The sequence below is a fragment of the Micromys minutus genome (genome assembly GCF_963924665.1).
Source record: "Micromys minutus genome assembly, chromosome: 9".
NCBI classification, from domain to species: Eukaryota; Metazoa; Chordata; class Mammalia; order Rodentia; family Muridae; genus Micromys; species Micromys minutus.
Window position 1 is genome coordinate 67201209 of NC_137978.1, and position 26804 is coordinate 67228012.

General features: G+C 47.3%; 1 protein-coding gene across 9 annotated transcripts; it reads right to left on the minus strand.

Annotated features, from left to right (window-relative positions):
* Positions 1 to 43: 43 nt before the first annotated feature.
* On the minus strand, positions 44 to 14468 carry MIB2 (MIB E3 ubiquitin protein ligase 2). Of its 9 annotated transcripts, none has more exons than XM_080921866.1 (22): positions 14111 to 14468; positions 13876 to 14026; positions 12733 to 12888; positions 12547 to 12655; positions 11766 to 11823; positions 6219 to 6489; positions 5963 to 6134; positions 4970 to 5076; positions 4687 to 4881; positions 4422 to 4564; positions 4192 to 4299; positions 3162 to 3266; positions 2696 to 3067; positions 2473 to 2621; positions 2220 to 2376; positions 1962 to 2122; positions 1710 to 1836; positions 1388 to 1621; positions 851 to 1029; positions 581 to 768; positions 438 to 503; positions 44 to 326 (listed from the first exon to the last, which is right to left on the minus strand). In XM_080921866.1, exons 6-22 carry the CDS (start codon positions 6463 to 6465, stop codon positions 88 to 90), a joined length of 2949 nt encoding a protein of 982 aa, XP_080777992.1. In that variant the 5' UTR covers positions 6466 to 6489; positions 11766 to 11823; positions 12547 to 12655; positions 12733 to 12888; positions 13876 to 14026; positions 14111 to 14468; the 3' UTR covers positions 44 to 87. The 9 variants fall into 9 exon arrangements, with proteins under 9 accessions (XP_080777992.1, XP_080777995.1, XP_080777994.1 ...); XM_080921869.1 differs by having other exon boundaries at positions 2696 to 2829; positions 2905 to 3067; positions 4192 to 4287; positions 13876 to 14468; XM_080921868.1 differs by having other exon boundaries at positions 2696 to 2829; positions 2905 to 3067; positions 13876 to 14468.
* Between the last annotated feature and the right edge of the window lie 12336 nt (positions 14469 to 26804).

The window sequence follows — 26804 nt, forward strand, 5'->3', positions numbered from 1 at the left end:
AACAGGAAGCAAAGTCCGATAATCTTTTTATAAAATACAGGGGTTTTGAAGGAGGGTCTGGGATCAGCCACAGCGTGTGGAGTGCGCTCACACGAAGATCTGAATGCGGTCACGGATGGGCTGGCGGCAGATGGGGCAGGCATTAAGCGCAGCGCCACAGGGCGCGCACGCTCCATGGCCGCACTGAAACACTAGGCGGATGTGGCTGTCGATGCAGATGGGGCAAGTGATGCGCTCCTCCATCTGCCTGTAGCGGCTCTGTAGCTCCTCTACCAGTTGCCGAGGCGGGCCGGGCACCTGGATGGCACTTACCACCTCTGAACCGTCTGTGGGATGATGTGAGTGGGAATCAGCAACAGTAGGTGTGAAGAATAGGTACGGGCTGGTGAGCATGCCACGGGACAAGGAGGGGCCGGGCCAAGCCCCATGGTACCCACCTGGGCGTAGCTTCTTGCTGATGACTACCTGGCACCTGATACACTTCTTCATCCTTCGAGCACACTCTGCCAGGGGCAGTGCACTGTTAGTAGGGCTGAACTAGGCAGCTGGGCCACCCTGGTCCTCCACACCCCAAACTCACCCTCACACACTGTGCGGTGCTGACACGGTGAGAACAGAACTAGCAATGCCAGCTCTGAGCACACCAGGCACTCGGCAGCTTCTGGCCCTGCTGTGCCAGACACATGCAGGTTCGTCACGGTGTTAGGAGTACTCAGCACATGCCGGGGGCCCGGGGGCACACCCCCACCGCCACCTGCCTGTCGCTCCCTGCAGTTGGAGGAGGGGGCTTGAAAGGTGGCCCGATGGCCTTAGTGGCTGCCCCCCTACACACCTCCCATCATGGACTTACCTGAAGCGCTGGGCACAGCCCTGCAAGGCCTTGAGCACTCGGCCTTCTGTAGCTAGGTCCAGTGGGCTCCGGCCACGGTGGTTTGTGTAGCTCACATCAGCACCCTCCAATGCCAGGAAGCAGGCCACTGCGGCGCCTACGGTCAACTCTGTGCTGCCTGGAAGGCCTGAGGCCTGTAGCTGAGTGGCAGGACATACAGATAAGGGTGGAAACCCACAAAGACTTGCAGGAAGCCTTTGCTGGTATTGAGCTACCCCAGAAGTCTGAACAATGGTACCGATGTCGGGGCTAAGGCTTCAGGTTCTAGGAAGGGTGGGGAGGGCAGGCACCAAAAGTGTCCTTTGCAAGGCAGGTGCAGAAACTTAGACCCTTCATCCCAAATGGGCTGCAACCCTTTTCCAGGTTGGTCTGGATTAAAGGATGGCAACTTGGGATTTCAAACTGCCCTACTCCAGAAACCCTGCTCCCCTGGAGTATAAAGGGAAATGAAGAATCACCCAGGCCCTCCTTTCCAGTATCCACACCATACTTCCTCACCCTTGACAGCAGCTGCAAGGGCCCTGGATCTCCCCCAGCCCTGTCAGCCACCAGGGGCAACAGCTGATGACGCTGCAGTGCCACATGCAGGGCTGTGTCACCCTCCTCATCCTCAGTGTTGACACTACAGCCAGCATCCACTAGCAGTGGCACCAGCCCCAGGTGGGCCTGCTGTACAGCCAGATGCAGTGGGGACTGAAGCTTCCTGTTTCTCACGTTCACATCACAGCGACCCTAGGGAAAGGGCGGGCACAGGCTCAGCTCTGACATCCTACTTGGTCTGGCTCCTGGCCTTGGGTGGCCCTGGGATCCCTGCACCCACCTCACGGATTAGGACCTGGGCCACCTCACGGTGGTTGTTGAGAGCAGCCAGATGTAGTGCAGTAAAGCCATCCTCCTTCTTGGCATCCACCAGCTGCCGTGCCCTTGCCAGAATCTTTCTAACTGCTCTGTGGGAACAAGAGGGTGTGTCCAAGGGCTTCCCCTAGCACTTCACTGAGGGCTCTGCATCAGGGCAGCCTGGCAGTAGGTCAAAAGACTGGATGTCAGCAGTGTGCCCAACCCCCACACTCACAGCACATGGCCCTTGAGGGACGCATGGTGCAGCAGTGTGAAGCCCTGGCTATTGGTGGCAGTGACATCGATGCCAGGCACCTCGGTGAGGACTTCAACAATGCTGCTGGCACCGGCACCCGCAGAGATGGCAGAATGCAAGGGTGTGTCTGCATGGGCATCCTGCAACAGAGTGGGGTGGTCACACAGCAGTGCCAAGTTGGTTCCTTGACCTAGGGCTGGCTGGTTAGAGGCAGGGAATCCAGGAACTATCACTCACTGGTAAGTTGACATCACAGCCACGTTCACACAGGATCTTTACCACCTCTAGGAAGCCCCTCTGTACAGCCACATGTAGGGCTGTGCTGCGTGTGCCATTCCGAGCATCCACCCCACATCCTGCACTCAGGAGCACCCTTGTGGCCTCAGGCTGGTTCCTAGTGGAAGAAGTGGGAGGGTTTGGGGATAGTCCGCTTTGCACGCTGGCTCTAAAGCTCATTCCCAACAGGACCCACCACCTGCCCAGGCCTCACCCCATGGCTGTATAATGCAGTGCAGTGTTGCCCTCATCATCCAGCAGGTCCACATTTGCTCTTGCCTGCAGCAGCAGCCGCACCAGCTCTACCTGGCCCAGGTAAGCAGCCACCTGCAGAGCAGTTCTTCCCTGGTTCTTGGTGTCCACCTGTGAAGAAAGCCAACACATGAACTCTGGGCACTCTCCCTGATGGCTATCAGAACAGCAGTGTGATGACTTGCCTGCTCCGGATGCCTTCGCAGTAGATCCAGAGCCCGGGCTACATTTCCCAGTGCAGCCTCCACTACCAGCCTCCCTGGGTGCTCTGGGTCACTCTTCTGGGTCCGAAGCTTGTCCAGGGCCACACTCAGTGAGCCTGGGAACAGGGCTGAGGTCAGTGATGGACAGGGGCTGCCCTGCCTCCCATCAGCCTCTGAGAGTGAGGTCTCACTTTTGTTCTCTCTGGCTCGCTCAGCCACATCCAGGTTGGCATCTTCCTCAGGCCTGTAGGCCACTAGGCAGGAAGGGCTGAAGGTCCACCGTTGACCGCCAACTGCCACACGCAAGTTTCCATCTCCAAACACCTTCACTACTTTCCCCACTCGGCCCAGGGCCTGAGAAGAAGAGGTGGGATCACAAGAGGTCAGAGGTGGCAAGGACAGCAGTGGGGGTGGAGTCAATGTGTTGACAACAGACATTGAGACTCACTGGGGCCATGTCATCGGTCCATTCACCATGTCCAGCCTGCAGTCGCTTCACAGTGTCAAGGTCATCGATGACCCGGACCACATCACCCACCCAGAAGCTGTTGTGCTGGATGACAGAGAAGCCAATAAGGGGAGTTCCTCCAGCTATATTATGTCTACTCAGGGTCATGTAAGAGGACACATCCTGCTCCACAGGGCAAGAAGACTTAACCTTGGCCCCAGTTCCTGCCTCAGGTACAACCAAATGGTCTGGCTGGTCAAGGGCATCAGGTGAGCAAAACAGGCCTGAGTGGCCAGCCTGAGCTATAGAAGGTAACAGTCCAAGAAGCAGAGACCAAAGTCCAGCTCTGGAGATGTGTGAAGGTCAAGAAGACCTGTTGCAAGGGTCCCTATCCACTGCACATACAAGGCAGCACGGAAAATGCAATATAGATAGATCCAGGAAAGATGCTGAGGATGGAGTTGAGTGAGAGGCCTGGAAGGAAGGTAGGGCCAGTTGGGGTGTAGGGTTCCTGAGGGATTTATGCACACACTTGTGTACAGAATGAACCTGCTCTAAAGTACCCTCCTCCAGGTCATACTGGACATTCCCACCCATCTGGCACATGTCTCATCTCCACAGTCCAGTGTTCCAAACAGCTTTCACAGAATCTACCCAGCCTAGTCTCCAACACCTTTGGCAAGCCTCCACTTCAGTCTCCTTATAGACTCCATCTGTCTCCGTGGTGCAAGCAGCATCTCAAGAGTGTGGCGAGCAACCTGTCTAGTCTACCATACATACTCCTTTGCTCTTAGGACAGAGCCCTGGCTCACAGGTTCCAGTGTCAGATATCTATTTCATTCTCCTCTGTATCCCTGACACGTGTTCCCTTCTGGTCTTACCTCCACCCACCAGGTTCTTCCCTTCTTCAGGTCTGCAAACTGATGGGGAGACTGGTGCCTAGTCCTCCCTAACCACTCCCAAGACTGAACAGATACATGGAGGGAATTAGAGAAGCAATAAGTGGGGCTCAGCCCGGCCCCCTAGGCACCTTGGTGAGAGCCCCAGGGTGGAAGGTCCAGCGGGTCTCATGGTTGAACTGCACACGCACGTCCCCACGGTCTGTGATGCGGTGCACGGTGCCCATCTGTCCGATAAACTGTGGCGGGTCACGGAGGCTATGGCTGGGTCAGGCTGGACTCTTGGGGCAGGAAGAGGGATAGGGGTCCAAAGGACTTGGGAAGGGGAGCACATGGGGAGTCAGCAGAAGAGGTGGCTCACCTCTGCCATCCTAGGGTTCCAGCCACCATGACCTTCTTGCATGTCCCTTAGGACATCTGTGTCCAGGAGACACTTGACCTTGTCCCCACGCTGGAAGGGCTGGCCATCAGCACTCACCCTGCGCTGCAGCTCTGCTGGCTTGCCTAGGGGGAGGGTGGCAGGCTAGGCCTCAAGAAGCAACTTGACTACCCTGAACAGGACATGCCAGGGTGACATGGGAACAGCCAGGGCAGGAGGGCAGCTGGTGTCAGAGCCAGTCCCATACCAAGCTTCGGGAGATGCTCCTTGTAGTAAAAGCCGCCAGCCGCCTCACCAACACATTTGAGATCCACCTTGCCTTTGTGGCCCACTCGGTACACATTAGTGGTTCCATCTGCCCATGTCACACTGGCCACACTTCGGCCTGTCTCCACATCCCAGCCACGGATGTCCACCACACGGCCTGTCTTGCCTTCCCCTCCTGGGGAGACAGTATGCACACCAGCTTAGAGTGTGCCATAGGCTGAGCCATAGCCAACTTCACCTCCCTGTCTCCAGCAACCACTCACCATCTTGTGAGCCCCATTCCCAGTCAGGGCCTCGCACCACTTTTGCTCCTTGAAAGATGCCCCTCAGTGGGATCCGAGGGAGGCCCTGTCGGGGACTCAGCGTAACCCTGTAAGAGAATGAGTCCTGAGCCATGCAGCTATGATGACTACCCACCTTACCCCTCTCTCCTAATGCATCAGGGTCTACAGGGTAGGAATTCTGGACCTCGGGCCAAACTACTGCCCTTGAATGCTCCACTTTGGGAGAGGGAACAAACTATCCAACTCTGGGCTCAGGGACTTTCACCAACACTAGGCTGGAAAGAGACCTGAGATGGCTCGTGGAGCACAGTCCACGCCTGCTGGCTATAGGGCAGCATTTGACCCAGAGGAATGAAATATTATCTAGCCACCAGAACTGACACCTACCCTGACCCCAGGCTCACCAGAAGAGGAGACCTATGCTACACTTCTCTCTGCACACAGGGAAGACAAAGGAGGTACAGAAAATAAAGATGGTACTTGATCCAACAAAGACCCGTCAGTCTCCTAATCCTCACTTCTGCATCAGGCTAGGGCCATCCCCAACTATACCTATGGGCTTGAGCTGCCCTGCGACAACCCTCCTTGCCAGGCATGGCACCACCAGGGGATGATGTATGTTTCAATTGTTTCTGCGATCCATGTGGCTACATTCAGACCACATCCAGTGTTCCCAGATGCCGCTGTACTAAAGAGTTACGCCTGCCTGTCTCTAAGGGTGAAGTGACAGAGGAAGCCCCATCCATGGAATCCACCTCACAGTGCACCTAGAAGAAGCCTTCAGTGAGAAATGGGGAGTGGCATGCTCAGTGCTCTAGAATAACCTAACCCTGGCTATTCTTCAAGGTAATCATGCAGGGAAGGCTTGCTAAACTTTTGGAAGTGACTCAGCCAGAGGTCAAAACCTGGCTGGATGCCAAAGGCACCAGTCAGAAGGCCCTAGGGAGGTAGGCTAATGCCCAGGGGACTCACGGGCGTGAGTGAGATGTCTCGTAGCGCTCAAAGGCGTGGGTAAGGTCGTGTTTGTTGTGCATGTAGCACTGTGTGCAGAGGTCATAGTCAAAGCAGACACGGCACTTCCAACGCATGCCACGCAGCCCATGTTTCTTGCAGCAGTCACAGATGATGTTGGGATGGCGGATACCTGGGTATAGCGTGGGGTAAGTGAGGACCTGCAGGTCTCCTGTCACCTGGCCAGCCCCACCCTCAGCTGGGAATTAACACACACCGATTTGGGCGTTGTCATAGAGCAACAGGTCATGGGCACCTTGGTAGCCAGCTCGATAGTTGGTACGTGTGCCCTGGTCCCACTGAACGACAACTGTACGGTCGGGGGTCGAGGGGCTGCCATGGCGGCCAAGCTCCACCACGGTGCCCACACCGCCCTCACCTCCATCCTGCTGGCCCCATTTCCAGTCCATTCCGCGTACCACACGCATGCCCACCTGCACACCTGCATGGGGGTCCAGGTCCATGGTGAGGGGGGTTATTCAAAAGACCTGCAACAGAGAGCATCTATGTCAGAATGCCATGTGACCAGGCTAATCACAGGATACATGTTGAGATGACCATCTGGGAGAGAAGTATGGGTCAGGAACAGAGAAAACTAGGCCGAAAGAATGTTGGGGGCTTGGGAAAGCCAGGAGCATGGGCCTACAGACCAGGACCAGAGAGAGCCAGGAGAGAGAATGGTGGGGGAGGAGAATAAAGCTGTTAGATGCAGAAGGGCAGCAGCCAAGTGCAAGAGTGCCCACCACACTTACAAGTCACTACAGTGGCCTGAAAGGAAGGGGCTGAGGTTAGAAGTGTAAGTGGACAGGCCCAAAGAACCAGGAACTGAATCTGGTATGGTGGCCACATGCCAGTGGAGCTGCTTCCAAAGGTCTGACCACGGTACACTTTAAAGCTAGAGTTGGGAGTGATGGTGTGGAGCTTTAATACCAGCTCCCAGGAGGCAGAGGCAAGAGGTTCTCTATGAGTTCAAGACCAGCTTGGTCTATGCAGTGACTTCTAAGCTAGCTAAGGCTACATACTGAGAACCTGTCTCCAAAAATTAAATAAAGCTAATAGAAGTACATTATAGACACCCATGTGAAAGACTGTACGGCTATCCATCTTTCAGAAGCAAAGACTATTTTTCTATGCAGCTCGCTGACATGTGGGACTCAATTAAAAAACTGTTTTTCAACAAGTTATTACAAAGCAACGGAAGAGGCTCACAGTTTAGAGGCTCACAGTATAAATCCACAGGGAACTCCTATAGGTCTGTATGGAAAAGACAGACAAGCTGAAAATGGTTAAGACACAGAAACACGTGCTCCAAGACATGCGCTACATGTAGAATGCTTTGTTACCAGGACGCTGCTCATAGGCAGGACAAGGTCCTCTGTTCCACATTTCAAATGATAGTGCAGTAAAGTCACACAACGCTTTAGGGACCGACCGTCTTTGGAGAAACATGGTCTGGATGCAGAGGTGGGACCCTCACAGAAGCACATGCCCTATGTTCTTCATGGTGAACTGGGCCCTGGAGTATTCAGTGCCCAAGAGAATATAAACCTACCTTGCTATTTGGGGCAGCAGAACGAAGATGTGACTCTATTCACAGAAGTTTAAAAAGTAGCCAAGTGCAGGGCATCATGGTCAGCCATGCCAAGCTTTAGGTTATGTATGTGGCTTTAATCGTACTAACTTTAAATATGTCTCTGTACTAACCTTAAAGTCTGACGGGGGCGGGGGGAGGCTCAGGGGCTCCTGCACTATGACAAGTCACTTCTACTTCATCCCATCTAAACACCAAGCCCTGTATCTGGAAGAGGAGTGGGGGACCTCCTAGAATGAGCAACACCAGCAGTCCTGTTCTAGGATATATTTAGGCTTCGAAAGAGGCTGAAAGATCATCCCCAACCTGGTTTGGGTGCACCTGAAGACTATTTTGGGGCAGTGTGTTACAGGGTCCTGACAACTCTATCTGGAGCCCAGTAGCACTACCGAGCCATGAGGCAGATCAGGAATCAGTGAGCAACAAGAGGAATACAGCACACACAAGCCTTCTACCAGGGCCCTCCCCGAGACTGACAGCCTTTGGCCTGCCCAGCTCAGAAAACATTCCCCACCATGCACTGTGAAGCCACAGGTGGGCAGTAAGGAAGACTAATAGCCTTGCCTAGCCTACATTGGCTGATGGCTGGGTATCTGCAGCAATGGGACAGGCTGGCTGTCCCAGAGCCAAGCACAGTAAGAAATCCAGCACCACTCAAGAAGCACATGTGTATACACAGGGTGCTGCCACATGCAGACTCTGGATGTGTACCTCATCATATTCTCAGGAGCACTAGCTTCCTGGCCTGCATGACCTTGTGTGGTTTTCTTTTAAATTTTACTATTTCACGTGTATGGATGTTTTACCTGCATGTCTGTACACTGTGTGTGTACAGTACCAGGAGAGGCCAAAAGAGGGCGTGAGATCCCTTGGGACTGGAGTGATTGTGAGACATCGTGTGAATGCTAGGGATGGAACCTGTAGGTCTTCTGAATGAGCCGGCAGCATTCTTCACCACCAAGCCATCCCTCAAGTCCCTTCTGCAATTTTTATTCCTTTACTCAGGCCCAGGACTGCTGAACCACAGCAGAAGCAGGCAGGCACATTCTCCTGGCTTGTTGCCTATGAAAAGCCTTCCCAAACAGCAGAGCTGTCTGTCTTCAGAGGAATCTCCCTCAGCTGTCCACAGATCATGTTTGTCCTCTCTCTTAACTCACTCTTCTCTATGGGCTCTGGAGTCCCTGCTAAGATGTGGCACTGGGGCCTAATACCTAGGGAAATCCTAGCTTTTTCCTCTTTCCACAGGGTAGAGACAACCCCAGAGCAGCCACAGTGAGAACTCATGGTGACTTTTTGGTGCTAGTGAGCCCCAGATCAGGGGGTCTTGTGGCAGCTGGCCATGATGGCTGGCTCTGCTTCTTTCTCTACAGCCTGTGTAGCCTCAACTCCATCATGTCTGTCACAGAATCTGACACAGGTGTGGCCAGAGCGGTCCCCTGTTGCACTCAGGGGACCCAGGGGCCCCCTCCATTCTCTACAACTCCCTTTGATTAAGCAGCTTAATCCACAAGGTCTTTGAAGGCAGCCACCAAGTCCTTTCTCAGCCATAGCCCATGCCTAGACAGATGCAGGCCTTGTCAGACTCAACAATGACTAAAAAGCTAGGGTGCATGCGTGAGACACAGAAGTAGGGGAGTCTGTGCTTGGCCCCTGTAATAGCCACAGGCTCTGCGTTTATAGCCCAGGCCACATACATGAAAGCAGTGCTTGCTCATTGTAAGCCTTGAGTGGCACGGACACAACAGACAACAAGGAGCACAGTTCCACTGCCCCTCCCTGGTAATGGCCATGACTGCACTAAGAAATATCCTGGAGGGAAATTGATTAAACAGGTATGTTGGAGTGGGGATGAGGTCTCAATACATCTTGCCAGCCACAGAACTTCTCACTGCCTGATCTTTGAAACTCCCGGCCTTGCCATTTCCTAGGCCTTTGCTGTGAGTTCATATAGATTTCCTAAAAGAGCAGGAACTCTCAAGCTTGGCATCTCCATCCACTCCCAGCCTCCTTGTACACATGCTTGAGGCAGGGGAGCCCGTGTCCTGTGGGCACAGTGGTGGCACTGCTCTTCAGAGACAGCTCTGTCTCTGCCAGGCTACTGATCTCCACTGGAAACACATTAACCTTCCCTCCTGCCACCAGAGTACAGCACAACTGGGAAGACATATTAATTCGTTCCCATTCCGACATGCCTGTTTAGTGAAAACACGGCTCGTTGAGAATCTCAGACTCCAACAAAGGTGGGCAGACACATTCATCTAGCAGCCCTGATAGCAGAGGGACCCTGACATCCAACCCCCTTGGCCCTGCCCAGCACTGAAATAGAATTAAAGGGCAGTAAAGGTTCAAGCTATGCATTGTGGTGCACACTTGTAATTCTTGTATTTGAGAGGCTGGGGCAATAGTCTCCCAAGTTCAAATCTGGTCCCAGCAATATAGTGAAGGAAAAGGAAGAGGTAGGGGAAAAGAAGGAGGAAGAAAAGAATAAGAGAAGCAGGAAGAGGAGGAAGAAGAGGAAGAGATGAAGAGGAGGAGGTGGCTGCAGACTAGAGCCATGTGGCATGCCTATCCTTCTGGGACCAGTTTCTCAGTTACAGCTTATCCCCAGGCTGATGGCCTCGCTGACCACTTGATGCTGGGACTTTTATAAGACATGGAGTAGGGTAGGCTTTAAACATGGCAACAAGCATAGGCCATGTGTGAACCTGCCTTCAGGGGAATGGGCAGAGGGCACAGAGCTCAGGTGAAGGCTACCCAACAAGGTCTACGAGAATCAGGGTCACGGCCTCAACCAATGACTCCACATGGGGTACCAAAAAGGGCCACCAGGCACTGCAGCCTGCCAGTGCCCTGCCCCGACTGAGCACCTGCATGACCATCAAGCCTGGTTAAGCAAAGCTCTCCTCAGCCCTGGCCAGCGAACTGCAAGGCTCAAGGGCTGTTCCCAGGCAGCAGCCCAGCAAAGTCAGACACAACCATAGGAACACCAAGAAGGCTTTCCACTCATAATCAGCATCTCAGTGCCTAAGGCTGCCCCACCAAAACTGTAGGGGAACAGGCAAGAGATGCAGCGCACAGCTTCTCTCAGACAGGGTCCCCTATAGTACTGGGATGGGTAAATACTAAAAAGCACTCAGCATTGGTGGCACTAAGCTTGAGAGCCTCTGTTCCCCTCCCACTACCTTGTAAACTGGAGGTGTTAGGCTGGCTCCTCTGCTTCAGAGGCAGGGCTCTCCATCTTGCATCTTCTTACCTGAGCTGAGCCTCTGGCAATATCTCCCTGCTGCCACCTGCAACATAGTTACTGCACAACCAGACAGGAGATAGGCTCCTAAGCCTTCATGGCAGCTGGATATGGTAGTCTGTGACACTATTAGAGGACCCAGTGGTTTTCCCTCTCCTCTCCCTCCAGGTTTCCATGCCTGGTCTCTACAGTGTTATCAAGGGACCATTAGCATCCCATTCCTTGGCTTGTGATGCCACTATCTGAGAAGAGAAGAGTTCACCAGGAGTATGTGGAGTGGTGCACAGAGCAGAGTGAGAAGCAGGAAAGCAGAAGTGAGATTTAGGCAGACTGGAGGTGGTCTCCATTTTGGCTCTTGCCCTCTGGATGGCATGGGAACCCTGACCACAATGAAGGAGTCTATCTACTTACTTCATGATCAACAGAGATCGAGGGGACATGATGCCACTTCAGAATGGAGGTCTCATCCCTTAATCTTACCTGGCAACTGACTGACCAAGCACAATGAGGCTAAGAGAGAAGATGAGCCCTTGTATACTGGGCACAGCACCAGCCAGAAAATCATGAGTCTACTATGCCGAGCCTCTAGGCAAGTCCAAGATGTAGCCTGCATACCTGAACGGTACCTTGTGTCCGGGCTAGCCAGTCTCCAAACCTTGGGTGAGTATATATAAATATGCTCAGAGTGCTTAGAGGGAGAAGTTCCAAATGAATGCAGGACTGGGCCTGTCTTCAAGGACAACCCAACCCCTCTGGGATAGATGCATTCTCAAAGGATCTTAGGACTACTGCCCCTGTCTGACCATCTCTGCTCTGATAGCCATTCTTGGTCAACATCTTGACTGCACTGGAATTATTAAAACCCAAGCAGCCAGACACACCTGTGAAGGATTTGTCTTAATTAACTCATTTGAAGTGAGAAGACCCACCTTCAGTCTGAGCTGGGAAGATCCACTTTTGATATGGGCCACACCTTCTGGTGGAAGCCTATATAGAGAACAGGGAAAGAAACTTTTGCTCTTGCCTGCTTGCCCTCACTATTAATTCACTAGTGTTCAAGCCTACTTCTTTGTAACATACACTGAATGCAATGTGTGTGTGTATTCACTTGTGTTCCTCTAGAGAACCCTGATTAATATATGTGCCACAACCTCCTAACAACTACCACAGGCTAGCCCTTCCCACTAAATAAGAAGCCTCTGCCTCTTTTCTTCCATCTTCCTGCCCTAATTGACAAGGCTCTTGACAGAGGATGGTACTGTGTGCTCCATGTGTGCTGAAACCTAACAAAGCTCCCAAAGACAGCGGTAGCTTTACAAAAACCTTAGTCCTGAGTGTGTAAAGAGGACCTGGGGGCTGAATTCATTTTCTCAGAGTTCTTCCCAGTACAGCTTCAGAACAATCTAAGAACTCCAACTAGGTGTACAAACAATGTTACATCTAAATCCACATTGTCACTAAACTTTGATATACATTATACTTCAGGATGCTAAAGACACAAAGTGTTATGTGTACCACCATCTCTGTAGGAAATTCACCTACAGACTTTTTCCTTTGCTGGAAATACTGGGCTCTGTCTGATGGCAGAGCCATGTCCCTGGGCAATATCCAAACAATGCTGGAGCTGTTGCTATGTATATTTACAAGTATAGTGAGATGTGTTAAAGATGAGGATTTGCTTGGCAAATGTGCTTCAGCAGAAGAACTCACCTTAGGCCTTTAATCCCAGCACTCAGGAGGCAGAAGCAGGCAGACTTCTGTGAGTTCAAGGCCAGCCTGGGTCTACAGAGCTAGTTCCAGGGTTCCAGGACAGTCAAGGCTATACAAAGAAACCCTGTCTTGAAAAGCTAGGAGAAATTAAAAAAACAGACAAAGGAACAAACAACAAAAACTCACCTTAGGACACAAAGAAGCCTCTAGTCAGCATCCCAGGCATTTAGTTGCTACTTCCTGGGCCACAAATTTGCTCAGCCACCAAAACTTCCTGTGGGAAACTAGCAGCCATTGCCAACATAGAATTCAGCAAACCAAACAGGAAGACAAGGAGCCAGGCTGGGGAAAGATCATTTTAGAGACAGTTTTACACACAGTATCTACTACCATAACCAGATGGTGACCCTTCTGACTGCTGTTGCTACTGGTGTTCCTTCCTTTAAGAAACTTTCTTCTTTCTTTTTCTTTTTAATGTGGGCCTCACTAGCCTGAATCTCACTATATAGACCAAATTCCTTTCAAGCTTTGGAATTAAAAGCATCTGTGGGACATCGTGCCAGGACATTTAATAGGTCAGAATTATCAGGACAGTGTAGGAAGATGCTGCCCCCTATTATATGAATATTTTATTGGGAATCCCCAAACAAAAACTAAGTCGCATGCTAGTATAAAAGTTAGCAGATTGCTTTTATTCAGGCAAATATAGCTACATGACACAGAGAGAATTCAGGACTCAAGCTTATCTCCCTATACCTCTGGTGGTTTCTGAAACAATAATTGAAAATGTATAACAAGACTGGTTCATCAGAGGCCCCTACTAGGCAGGTGGATGTCCTAGATGCCAGTAGAATCAACCAAGAATGTCAACTGAAGACACAGAGGCCAGATCTGCTCTGCACCAAGACATCTGCTGGGGGACATCATTAAGGTTCAGGGGTATCATGGCTGCTAATCTTGGTCATCTAGCTGGCAAACTCTAGGTACACTGTAGCTTGGGGTTCACCACCCTTCCTAGGGCTGACCTTGGGTGGGATAATGACATCCAGATACTTGTTGCATCAGAAGCAACAGGCCAGAGTGAAATGCGTAGCCAGGAGATCTTCTATAAGTGGCCAACCTTCCCCCCAAGCCCACTCTAGCTCATTAGGAGCCTTCCTGGCATGTCTGCTTTTCTCATTGGTTCTGAACCTAGAGAAGGCAGAAAGGACGATTTCTCACTGCCCAGTCCTCTCAAGCACATTTAAACAGAAACACAAACCCTGACATAACATCACCAGAGGTCATCCTTAAGGGAAACAAACCAAACCCAAACTGACAAGCGCTCACCTGTATCCAGTGTCCCCCACCCGCCTTGAGAACCAGGCAGGAGCCCTGATGCTTGGAGACTTGGGACTGGCCTCCGCAGTGCTGACCTTCCTCTCTGAAAGCCCCAGGAGATCCAACCCTATGGCCAGGGGTGCTGAGACGCAGTTAACATCTGAGAAGGGACAGAGGCCGCTGGTCGCCTTAAAAAGCTCCCATGGGTCTGGTGGCTGGGACACGCTGCATCACCCCCACGCACCGTGAACGCGCAACGGGCACGAGCTGGGTTCGGGGGGTGGGGGGAGGACCAAAAGCCTGTCGCGCTGAAGGGCCGAGGTCGGCCAATAAAACCCGCAGTCCCGTCAGGATAATCAGGACCCCTAGGCCCCGTGCCACTGCCCCCGGCGCTGAGAGGACGCCGGCCCGGCCCCCCACTTGCCCCGAGTTTCCGCGCTCGTTCGGCCCGGGAATTCCCGGCCCTGAGCAGCGCAGAGGCTGACAGCGGATCCTCGGCTCGCCACCGAGACGCCAGCTGCAGCCCGCTGTCCTCCGACCCCCAACAGTTCTTAGCAAGGCCGCCTCTCCTGCGCTAGCCCACCAGGGAGCCCCACCGCGGCCCCCCGACTACGGTCGCGGGCCGCCGCACAGATTGCCGGGAGCTGTAGTTTGCAGAGGCAGCCCGGGGGCGGGGCAGGCAACTCCCAGGAGGCCCTGCGCGTGACGCAATATGCTTAGGGTCAGGGGGCGGGGCGTATAGCTACCAAGGCACCCTGAGCATGATGTACTTGTCTGGTCTGACAGCAAACGGACGGACGGCCGCCGTGTGTATGGCCAGCAGGAGCTCTGCTTCTTTAAAGGAGAAATTGGAAATGCCTGCGTCCCGGCATCCTCAGAAGGGAGAGTGAGCGTTAAGAAGTGATGCGCGTAAAGTCGCGCCCGGAAGTGCGTCTGGGCGGAGCTAGAGCGGCACGTGTCTCCTGCGCAGTACAGGTTCCCAGGACGCTCTCTGTTGCCTTGGAGACAGAAGTTTCGGGGTGACGTCTTGCCTGAAATGGGTGGGGTTTCCAGAGCTGTAGCAAAAAAAAAAAAAAAAAAAAAAAACGCATCCAAAGTAATTCTTTTGGCTTTGCTGTTGTTCTTTTTGAAATAAGGTTTCACTATGTAACAACATGTAGCAACATAGCCTGCACCTCACTATGTTGACCTGGAGCCATGACCTCGAACACATGGAGCCTAACTTCTTCTGCCTCCAGATGCTGAAAATTAAAAGCATGCATTGCCACACCCAGCACCACTTAATTTGTTTTAAAATCAGAGTTCCGCCAGCTTTTTTCTTTTGTTTTCGAGTGGTCAATCTGGGGCGGGATGGGGATCAACTCGGGTCAACTGAGCACCCTTACACCCAGCTACTTATCTTACTCCCGACCTAAAGATAAAACGTCAACATCCAGGCCTTTGTGTTTATAAACAGTATACTACCTTAATTCACACATCTTAGGCAGTATTATGTTCCTTAGACCAAAACAATTTAGTTCTCCAACAACTCTCTTCACAAGCTTTGCCCCCAAGTGAAAGTTACATGTGTTCTAACTGTCCCCTCACCAAGCTTGTTATCCAGGTATATTCCTCTGCTGTACTAGAACTCACAAAAATTCACCTGCCTCTGCTAGTTTAGTGCTAGGATTAAAGGCAAGCACCATCGTGTTGGGACTACCAAATTGGTTTTATGTTGTGTTAGGAGAAAGGACATTGAGAAGAGAGGAAATGAAGAGCTTAAGACAGTGCAAGGCCTTTATGTTGGTGGGAAAGCCTGCTGAGGGAGGTGTGTGGAAGAACTAGAGATTTCCATCTACTTACACACTGAAATCATTAATTATAGTTAAGAAAAGGGATGGGCAGGGAAAGAGGTTGAAAATTTTCCTTTTGGGCCCTGGCTGTTGCTAGGAGTAACCAAAGAATGATTGATAATTAGTGAGTAAAAGAGTATCAGGTGGCCAGGTGGTGGTGCACACCCTTAATCCCAGCACTTGGGAATAAGCGGCTGTTGGATCTTTATGAGTTCAAGGCCAGCCTGGTCTGCAGACCCAGTTCTAGAACAACTAAGGCTACCAAAAACAAAACAGAGAGACAGCGAATGAGACTGTGTTTCAGGTGACCAGCAAACCCTTTTTGAGCAGCCATTATCAGGGATCCAATCTGCTGTGAGGCAGTGGCAAGCAGTTAGACTTTATTTCTGGAATGCTAGTTACTGTAATTCTGGAAAACTTGCCTCCATTGAGTCAAAACAGAATAACTTTTTGAAAATGTATATTCACGAGGGATGGAACCCAGAGCTTCATGCATGATAGGCAAGCACTCTGCCAAATGAGCCATACCACTAGGCTGCTTTCTCGTATTTTTGTTGTTTTGTTTTTTGAGACAGGTACTCTGTGTAGCCCGGGTGTCCCAGAACTTACTCTGTAGACCAGATCCACCTGCCTCTGTCAAGTCCTAGGATTAAAGGCTTGCCCAACCACTATCCGGCCTGCTTTCTACTGTGTTTATATGCCTAGCCTTTGCTGCTCTGAGGGGCTAGTTTCCAAATGTTCCAAAAATCTTCACTTCTCTGTAACATTGTCCAAAGCTAGTAGTTTTTTGTGGTTACTGCAGACCTCAAAGAGCCCCTATTCCCGTGTTCCTACCTAGACTACACAGCTATTTGGTAGGAAGCGCTTCTCTACTGTCCTTAAGTTCTGAATTCTCATGTTTTGGTTCCTGGAGTCCATGTTTTTCTTAGTATATTTTTCTTTGTCTGGGAGCGATGGATGTGTGGATGTGTGTTTATTCTACTGGGTCTGCCCAGGCTCTCCTATTCCTGTGGGCTGACTGAATTTCTCCATTCTGCCATCCGTTTTATCTGCAGGCTTGATAACTCAGGCCAGGCCTAGACTCTGATCCACTTAAGTTGTTTTCTGAAAACTGGGAAGATAAAACTCATTGCTAAACACATAGGAATCAGCCCTTGTTTTGAGCCAAATTCCTTCAACCATCATATCATATTTCTTCCCTGTTAGGTTCTGGCTTTTCATTTTAACCAATCAGAAGGTGCCTTAAGCAGGCAAGGAAAGACAGACACATCATCACACAGTTCACCAAAAATAAGGGCTTTTCTATTCCCTCCCTTGTTTCTGAATAATGACACGGAGACTTTTATTGTAGAGAAAATCTTTTATAACCCTCACCTGTCAATAAAAAAAAAAAAAAAAAAAGCTTATGGCCAATGAGTCTCAGGATATGGGAGTTGGGACATCTGGCAGGGATAGAGAGAATCCTGGGAAATACAGGTATCGGAGATTCACCCTAAAACTAAGAGGAGGGGGGCTAGACAGATGGCTTAGAAGTCAAGAGCACTGACTTCCAGAGGTCCCTGAGTTCAATTCCCAGTAACCACATGGTGGCTCACAGCCACCTGTAACAGAATCTCAATACCTCTTCTGGTGGTGTGTCTGAAGACAGCTGCAGTGTATTTATATACATTAAATCAATCAATCAATCAATCAATCGATCGATCTTTAAAAAAAAAAAAAAGATGAGAAGAGGAAACCAGCCATGTAGCTGAACTCAGGTTACAATAAAAGGATAATCGAATTATGAGCTAGTCAGAGAATAAGCTGAAGCTTATGGCCTAAGCATTTAATAATAATTAGTCTCAGAGTTGTTATGCTGAGAACTTATGGGGGGGGGGGCAAAAGTTACATATAGTGTCCACCACTGAGCATGAAATCCTATCCAAACAGGTTCCAGGTGAGAGACAAATGGTGCCGGCTTCCCTGGGTGCAGGGCAGCTCCAATTACTGCTCCTTTAAAGAGTTGCTTATGCAGCTGCTGCAGAGATGGCAAAACAAAAACAAACAAACAAAAACCCAGGAAGGTTCTTAAAATTGTTGGCTTTTTGAAGAAGCCCCTGAATAGAAAAACTCAGCTTCTTTCCCACAGACAAGCAGTTTCCTAGTCAGGCAGGAGGCTAAGAGTTGAGTGGGCTCATGCTAGGGCTGGTCAGACACCATGCTGCTTGAGGACCTACCTCAGAGTAGGGGTGGGGATTCAATCTCAGGAGATGCAACTCCTGGTTACAGGCAGAAGGCAGAAATAGACAGCCCAGCGTCTAAGGTAAATATCAGAAGCCAGACAGGAAAAGGAAACATTCAAACAGCCAAACGTTGGATCAGGTAAAATGTTTAAATGCTAACGATGGGAAGAGACTGGATAGGAAAATCATAGTCTGGTAAGAAGAATTTAAAATGAGTAAAATGAGAGGGAGTAAGATAAATAAGATTAAAGACAATAACACAATTTTTGGACTGTAAATAATGCCATTTTTAATGGCTTAAAATTAGAAACAGGAGCTGGAGAGATGGCTCAGCGGTTAAGAGCACTGACTGCTCTTCCAAAGGTCCTGAGTTCAAATCCCAGCAACCATATGGTGGTTCACAACCATTTGTAATGAGATCTAATGCCTTCTTCTGATGTGTATAGAGACAGCAACAGTGTACTCATATATAATAAATAAATGTCTTTTTTAAAAAAAAGGTATGTGCTGTATCAAATCAACTCACTTTGTCAAAACACTATTCTTTTTTAAAAAAAGATAGAAACAAAAGACTAAGAGAAAAAAAGAGGTACATGACTTAATTGAAATGGTCACAATACCAATCACCCAGTCTTATTACCCTTTGTAATCTTTTGTAGTCATATTGGCTTTTCATGCCTTCTCAAGGAAAATAAATGGTTTTACGAGGAAAGGAAAGATATGAAAAACAGACAGGCCTTAGAAGAAAATTAGACAAAACATGAAATTGAGAAAGATGTTAAGAGAGAGACAGAAGAAATAAGGTTAAAACCTACTGTACCGCCATATAATGAGTAGTGCCTTGAACAGGTTTGGCCCCCTTAAAATCACGTGTTTGAATGCTTGGCCCATAGGTAATGACAGTATTAGAAGGTATGTCCTTGGAAGAATGAGCTTTGGAGGAAATGTGTCACTATGGGAGGGGGCTTTGAGGGTCTATGATGAAGCTCCACCCAGTGTGGGAGAGAAAATCTTCTGGCTTCCCATAGGTCAAGAAGTAAAACTTTAAAAAAATTTTAATTGTTTATTTATCTAGTGTATATGATGAGTACAATGTAGCTGTCTTCAGACACACCAGAAGAGGGCATCATATTCCATCATAGATGGCTGTGAGCTACCATGTGGTTGCTGGAAATTAAACTCAAAACCTCTGGAAGAACAGTCAGTGTTCTTAACTACTGTGCCATCTCTCTAGCCCAAGAAATAGAACTTTAGGCTCCTTTAGCCCCACATCTGCCTGGATGCTGCCATGCTTTCTGCTATACTACTAATGGACTAAACCTCTAAAACTGTAATTTATGTCCCAATTAAATCTCCTTTATAAGAGTTGCTATGGTTATAGTGTCTCTTCGCCATCGCTAAGATATGATGAAAATCAAGAAGTTTAGGAAAAGTGACTTTAGCTTATCCTGTTAGTATTCAACAAATGCCAGCAGAGGCTGGACACCCACAGGGATTTGAAGAATATGTGTGGCACTCTGCAAATGTACTGGATTTAAGAAAAATTTAAAAGTTTAACCAATTATGGAATGCATTCACCATTTGTGAAGCAGATATCAAATTCTTAGGCAATTCAAAACAGAATAATGCCCAAGACTGAAATGATATGACAAGAGCAATAGTAGAACCTGGTCCAAAATTACAGTGGTGTTCATGGAAGAGAGATGAGGTTAGGGAGATAAAACAGAGATATAAGGCCAGAGGTACTAATTTCTCAAGATAAGATACTAGGTAAAAGTGCAGAGGCACGTCATACATGGCAGCTTTAAATGCTTGGGACAAGGTTGAAGAAAGGACCTGAACCATTAACTCGAATTAGCAAGGTCAAAAAAAATAAAATAAAATCACTGACTTTTTACAAAGATTGACTTCAGCTATAGAAAGAAGGGTATCAGATCCATAGGCAAGAAAAGCACTGATTGACCCTTTAGCTTTTGAAAACACTAATGCTGAGTGCAAGAAGGTGATCAGGCCTTTAAAGGCAAGATCGGCACCACTAGCTGAATAGATGAATGGATTAGAAACACAGTTGACATCTGATCTAACTGATGTGATATGGGTTTATTAGGAGAAGTGGTCACAAAAGGTTTTGGAAAAAAATCCAAACTGCTAAATGTTTTAATTGGGGTAATCAAGTTCTGCAAAGACTCTCTTATCAATCAAAGACACCTGTCAATTTAAAAGCTTATGGCCAATGAACTAAGGAAGAAAATAGGAGGTAGGACATCCGGCAGGGACAGAGTTCTGGGAAATAGTGAGAGGTTTGGGAGATTTACCTGGGAAAGGTGAGGAGACAGCTGAACCTGGGATAGAACTGTAAGACTCAAAGTGAATCTTAACTACTGGGAGAACCCCCCCAAGTGAGACATGAGAACAGAGTTTGACACAAACACAAGAGGTTTATTTTCTGGTGATCGGGGTCAACCCTCAATCAGCCTCTTGTGGCAAGTGCCTGGAAGGTGACCCCAAATGGCTATAACAAGCAGTTTTTATATTTTTAGGGGTACAGGTTACATCAGCAAGGTTACAGTTTAAACTTATTGGCTAAGCATATTGACCTTTGATTGGCTAGCAAGTATATGATGTGCATTCGATCTCTATCTGGAACCAGAGGGTCAGGTGACTATCAGTCAGTACATTTTCTGCTCTTCCCAAGAACTGTGGGTGGAGAATGGAACTTGGCCTAGCCTTGATAAGGAAGCTGATACTTGCTCTAGTCTTGACCTGAGGTGGTAGGTGTAAGACTGGTGAATGCCCCTAGAGTCCTTCAGAATCAAGGGGAGATTTGCCACAGGAACTCTGAGGAGATGGATGCAAAGAGACAAGCAGAGGAAACCAGCCACATAGCTGAACCCAGGTTAGAATAAAAGGGATAACAGGTTAATAGCAAGTCAGAGAACAAGTAGAAGCTTATGGCCCAGGCATTTATTGATAAATAATTAGTCTCATAGTCATCATTCTGGAAGCAGGGCACGGGAAGGAAAAACTGGATTTATATTTTACAATGGTCATTTCAAAAAGAATTGTAGGGCTGGAGAGATGGCTCAGTGGTTAAAAGCACTGACTGCTTTTCCAGAGGTCCTGAGTTCAAATCCCAGCAACCACATGGTGGCTCACAACCATCTGTAATGAGATCTGATGCTCTCTTCTTGTGTGTCTGAAGACAGCTACAATGTGCTTATATATGATAAATAAATAAATCTTTTTTTAAAAATTGTAAATGGAACCAGAATAGGTCCAGAAAAAAGTATCAGCCTTCTGGGATATGCAAAAGTGTAGCAAAGGTGGGCTCTAAACAAATAAGTGTAAAAAACAATGTAACCCCTTGTGTGTGTGGGGGGGAAATACCCTCTTGCCTGCAAGAGGCCACAGTGTTAAATGCAGAGCAGCCATTTCAAGTCAACAGTGGAGATATTCATGCACAGAACAAAGAAACAATGCTGCTCTGGATATAAACATTAGTAACTCAGATATCAAGGTCAGAGCAGGTTCAACAGCTAAAACAGAAAACTCAGGAAAGACCAAGAAACAGGTATTTTGGTAAACATCTATAAATGGTCAGAGGTCAAAATTAAAATTTATAAATAATATTGAAATTGAAGATATGGTAAACACTGGAGCAGATGTAACCATAACATCACCAAAATCTTGGCCTCAAAATTGGCCTCTTCAGAAGTCGGTAGATATACAATTTCTACGGGTTGGAAGTTTATCCCAGATAAAACAAAGTGTGCAATGGTTTAAATGTATAGGGCCCGAAGGACAAATAGGAAATGTAAGGCCATATGTGGCAGATATTTATGGAGGAGAGATCTGTTGTAACAATGGGAAGCACAGATACCATTCCTTGAGGAAGTTCCTGATAAACTGCCTTTGGTGGTTGAAGATAAAGTTGGAAGTTACAAGAAGACCAAAGAGGCTGTTCAGTTGCTTAAGAAACTTAAAGCTCGGAATGACATCAATAACGTCTATGCCTCTCAGAGAGTAAGAGCTGTGGCAAGGGCTAAATGAGAAACCGACAGCAGATGCAGCGCAGGGGGTCCTGCATCATCAAGGCCTTCAGAAACATCCCTGGCATTACTCTGCTTAATGCAAGCAAGCTGACCATTCTGACACTTGCTCCTAGTGGGCCTGTGGGGCATTTCTGCATTTGGACTAAAAGTGCTTTCTGGAAGTTGGATGAGTTGTATAGCACTTGGCATAAGGCTGTTTCCTTCAAGAGACACTATACCCTTCCCATGCACAAGATGATGAACCTAACCTTAGCAGAATCGTGAAAAGCCCAGAGATCCAAAGATCTGTGAGCACCACGCAAGAAGATTCAGCGTAGAGTCTTAAAGAATCCATTGAAAAATTTGAGGATCACGTCGAAGCTGAACCCTTGCGCAAAGACTATTCGCTGGAACACCATTCTTCACCAGGCCAGAAATCACAAACTTCGGGTAAAAATCTGGAAGTGGCAGCTGCCACACTGGCAGCCAAATCTGAGAAGATTGTTCCAGATTTTTACCCTGCAGTAGGAAAGAAGCCTATGGATGTCAAGAAGCTGAAGAAGCCTACAGGGAAAAGGGTGGTTTACCAAGAAAAATCTACCTCAGAAGGAAAAAAAGCCTACTACATAAACCATTAAAATTAGTTAAATTCCAGAGAGCAAATAGATACAGCCTATTTGAATAAATCAAAGATGCAGAGAGAGAAAGAGATAGACAGACACAGAGAGAGAGAGAGGGAGAGAGAGAGAGTTCATGGCAGACAGTTGCAGGAGGGCAGCCAACGCTGAAGTAAAAAGTATCCCGCTAATAGTGCCATATGGCTCTAAGATGCCACCATAGCAAGGGTGCTGGGACCTCTAGAGCCTTGATTTTACCCGGTTGCTGGGAATGGGTGGAGGGTCCACAGCGGAGATGCGAGGTAGATGGAGCTAGTCATAGAGGCAGAGAGATCGCCACATCGCCACTGGGACCAGAGAGTAGCCGGCGACAGAAAGCCAAGAAGAAAGCCACTGTTGAGATGAAAATATTCTGCTATGCCACATGGCTCTACAATGCTGGTGTAAGCAAGGAGTGGTTCCTTTCTTAAAGAAATATTTACTGCTACACTCGGGGACAAGCTATAAAATAAGAGATATTCCTGATCAAGATATTAAAAAATCTTATCAAGAACAGTCATAGGGGTTGGTGAAATGACTCAGTGGGCATCAGCTGGGAGAAAGCTCAGAACACTGGCTGCTTTTCCAGCAGTCCTGAGTTCAATTCTCAGTAACCACATGGTAGCTCATGACCAGCTATAAAGGGATCTAATGCCCTCTTCTGGAATGAAGAGTAAATGCAGAGAACTACACTTAAAAATACATAAATGAACAAAATTTTTAAAAAGTCATGGACTGTCTAAGTTGTCCATCAACTTAACAAAGCAGAGGTTGGCTCTTCAAAACGTCTATTTTGATAGGAGGAGATCCTGAAGATCTTGGCTGTAAACCGAAAGAAAGAAATGAAGAAAACCAAAAAAGGTAAAGTATATGCTGACCCCTCTAACATGGCAACAGCTCTGAGACTGGCTGAGACATGAAAGTGTTTGCAGTCAGAACTTCAGCAATGTGTAGCCAATAAATCTTGTTGGCTACAGAATCCTCAAGACTTGTCATGGTATAGATAGAAATTTGTATTGCAGTTTGGTTATAAAATCCAAACTAGGGGCTGGAGAGATGGCTCAGCAGTTAAGAGCACTGACTGCTCTTCCAAAGGTCCTGAGTTCAATTCCCAGCAACCACATGGTGGCCCACAACCATCTGTAATGAAATCCGATGCCTTCTTCTGATGTATCTGAAGACAGCTACAGTGTACTCATATACATAAACAAGTATTTAAAAATAAATAAATATTATAATCCAAACTAGTAAAGACAGGTGCCTTACTTTCTTAAACAGAGAGCAGAGACTTATCTTTAGCTAAATTCCGCACATTGTACATTTTCTATACATATGTTAATGCATAAATATGCATTTCGTGTTAAGGCTGTTATGTTCACAGAGAAAAGCATCCCCAACAAGATTCATCCTTGAAGGTGCTAAAAAGAATGCTTAGACATATTTATTCCAGCATCCTGTTTGACCTCAGCTGTTTCATCAAAATTTGCTTCCAGGACAGCTTCAAAGAATGCTGCTGACCCCAGGTGACTCCAATTTGTCCAGTATCACAGACTGTTCAGTCAGGACTTCAGTTAAACCCTGAACTTTAGTATGCAGAGACTGGTCAGCAAATGTTACAGTAAGCTTTCTCAAGACTTGGCCAGGGCTGGAGAGATTTCTTAGCAGTTAAGAGCACCAACTGCTCTTCCAAAGGTTCTGAGTTCAATTTCCAGCAACCATATGATGGCTCACAACAATCTGTAATGGGATCCGATGCCTTCTTCTGATGTGTCTGAAGACAGCTACAATGTACTTATATATAATAAATAAATAAATCTTTAAAAAAGACTTGGCCAACATCTCAATTATCTTAGGAATCCCAAAAGAAAGTGATGTCAAGTAGTGTGGGTGGTTTTGGTTCTTCAGTGAGTGATAGAGGCTCGTAATCATTTAAAGGGGATTGGTTACAAGTTATTAATGGTCTTGGTCAGGGAGGAAACAAAATAAGAGAGGTTAGATTTAGGGATTTCTTTTTATTTCTTCTTTTTTTCTCGCCTATCTAGTGTTAGGAGAAAAGTGGGGAGAAGGGATGAAAAGAAAAAGGCCTATAGGATAAAAGGGTAGATTATTGAAACTACTTTTAAACTACACAACATCAACAAGCCAAATAGTTTTGCTGGTATAGATTACTGCACATTGACATAAATTTAATATTATATTTTGCTACAACATAATGTATACATATACATATGTACATATATAGTTTCAACTCTTGTTTAAGGTATTATACCTATGCAACTCATTAAAAAGTATAATGTGAAATTCTAGTCCTTGAAAGCTGCTATTGCCAACTGTTTAGGATAACTAAAAATGAAATTTAGTAGTCAGTCAATCAAACATGTATTATGATAGGCTCTTGTTTAATTACAGAAATAAGGTTTATTTAGCATCTCGTAGCTGTTTTTAAAGTTGAATAGATAGCATGTAGCTAGAAACCAGCAACATTTGTCTAATCAGATATACTACAGAGGGGCTGGAGAGATGGCTCAGCAGTTAAGAGCACTAGCTGCTCTTCCATAGGTCCTGAGTTCAATTCCCAGCAACCACATGGTGGCTCACAACCATCTGCAATGGGATTTGATGTTCTGGTGTGTCTGACAGCTATACAGTGTACTCATATACATAAAATAAACAAATCTTTAAAAAAAAGATATACTACAGAAAGATAAATAGTCTTCAAAAACAGAATATAGCATTTAAAGATTTTAAAAATTGTATGTATATGTGTATGCTATCTTTGGACACAAATGAAGAGGACATCCATTGGATCCCATTACAGATGGTTGTGAGCCACCATGTGGGAATTGAACTCAGGACCTCTGCAAGAGCAGTCAGGGCTCTTAAGTGTTGAGCCATCTCTCTCCAGCCCCATTAAGATTCCTTAATTGATCACTTCTGATTTGTTCCTTGTGTGACTGGATTTTGTGCAGATCTATCTTATATCCTAGAAGATTAATAGACTCTCCTCTTTGTATCTTTTAGGAGCAAATTACAATCTCCAACAAGGCAAAATTCTCTTTACTTTATCAAACATTTTTCCTATGGAATCTCCATTTAAACCAGTCAGCAAGATATCATCTATATAATGGTAAATTATAGGTTGAGGAAACTCCTTATGAGTTATTTCTAATGGCTATTGTACAAAATACTGACCTAAGGTAGAACTGTTTAACATTCCTTGTAACAAGACTCTCTATTGGTGGGCATAGTGAAAGCAGCTCTTTCTCTATCTCGCTCTTGTAAAGGTACAGTTTTTTTTTTAAACTAGTCTTTTAAACCAATTACCATTACAGACCATGCCTTATGAAGACAACAGGATTCTAGGCTCTAAAGAACCCATTGGCTGAATGGTTTTATTGAATGCTCTCAGATCTGTCAACATCCTCCGTTTTCTAGATTTCGTCTTAATGACAAGTACTGGAGAATTTCAAGGGCTGGTGGATTTTTCTACATGTTGAGCCTCCAGCTGCTCTTGGACTAGCTGTTCTTTTGTCCACAGACCACTTTTCTAACCAAACAGGCCTATAGGTCACTAATCTTATTGGTGGGGCCATTGGTTGTCTGCCAGCAGTGGCTCCACCATATAAAGTTGGAGAGTCAGCCTCTGCTGGGTCCTGCTTATGGAAAACGGGGAGATATTGGAGTGATGTTTACTTACACCGTGTGAAGATGTGTCTCTGACCTTCCTTACCTGCCCAAGTTAGTACTTATAATTGGATAAAATAAAAAGCCTATAGAACTATACCTCATAAAATAAGTAATAAAATGTCTAGGAGTCTGTACTGACAGTGGAGAGAATTTTTTTTTTAAATGAGGGAGAAGCTGGGCAGAGATGGTGCCTTTCATCCCAGCACTCAGGATGAAAATGGATCTCTGAGTTTGAGGCCAGCCTGGTCTACAGAGCGAGTTCCAGACAGGGATATATAGAGAAACCCTGTTTTTTTAAAAAAATCAGGGAGAAAACACAGTTATTTCTTGCAAATTTTAGTGAAAAATGTAGGCACAAAAGAAATAGAAAACTACTAGACAAGCTCCCATTACCAGCTGGTGTGGACATGAACCACCACCAGGTGGATGCTGGAATTAGTGGGCAAATATACACTGAGAACCAGGAGATTTTCATACTTTCTAACCATGTTCCCACAGGTGTTCATTAAT

What these genes read in the sequence shown, in the direction of transcription:
- MIB2 (XM_080921866.1), bottom strand. Translation starts at nt 6,465, where the DNA reads ATGGACCTGGACCCCCATGCAGGTGTGCAGGTGGGCATGCGTGTGGTA. An exon ending in CTATGACAACGCCCAAATCG is followed by an intron (nt 6,135 to 6,218) that starts GTGTGTGTTAAT and finishes CGCTATACCCAG; the next exon opens with GTATCCGCCATCCCAACATC. An exon ending in CCCAGGTCCTAATCCGTGAG is followed by an intron (nt 1,622 to 1,709) that starts GTGGGTGCAGGG and finishes CCCTTTCCCTAG; the next exon opens with GGTCGCTGTGATGTGAACGT.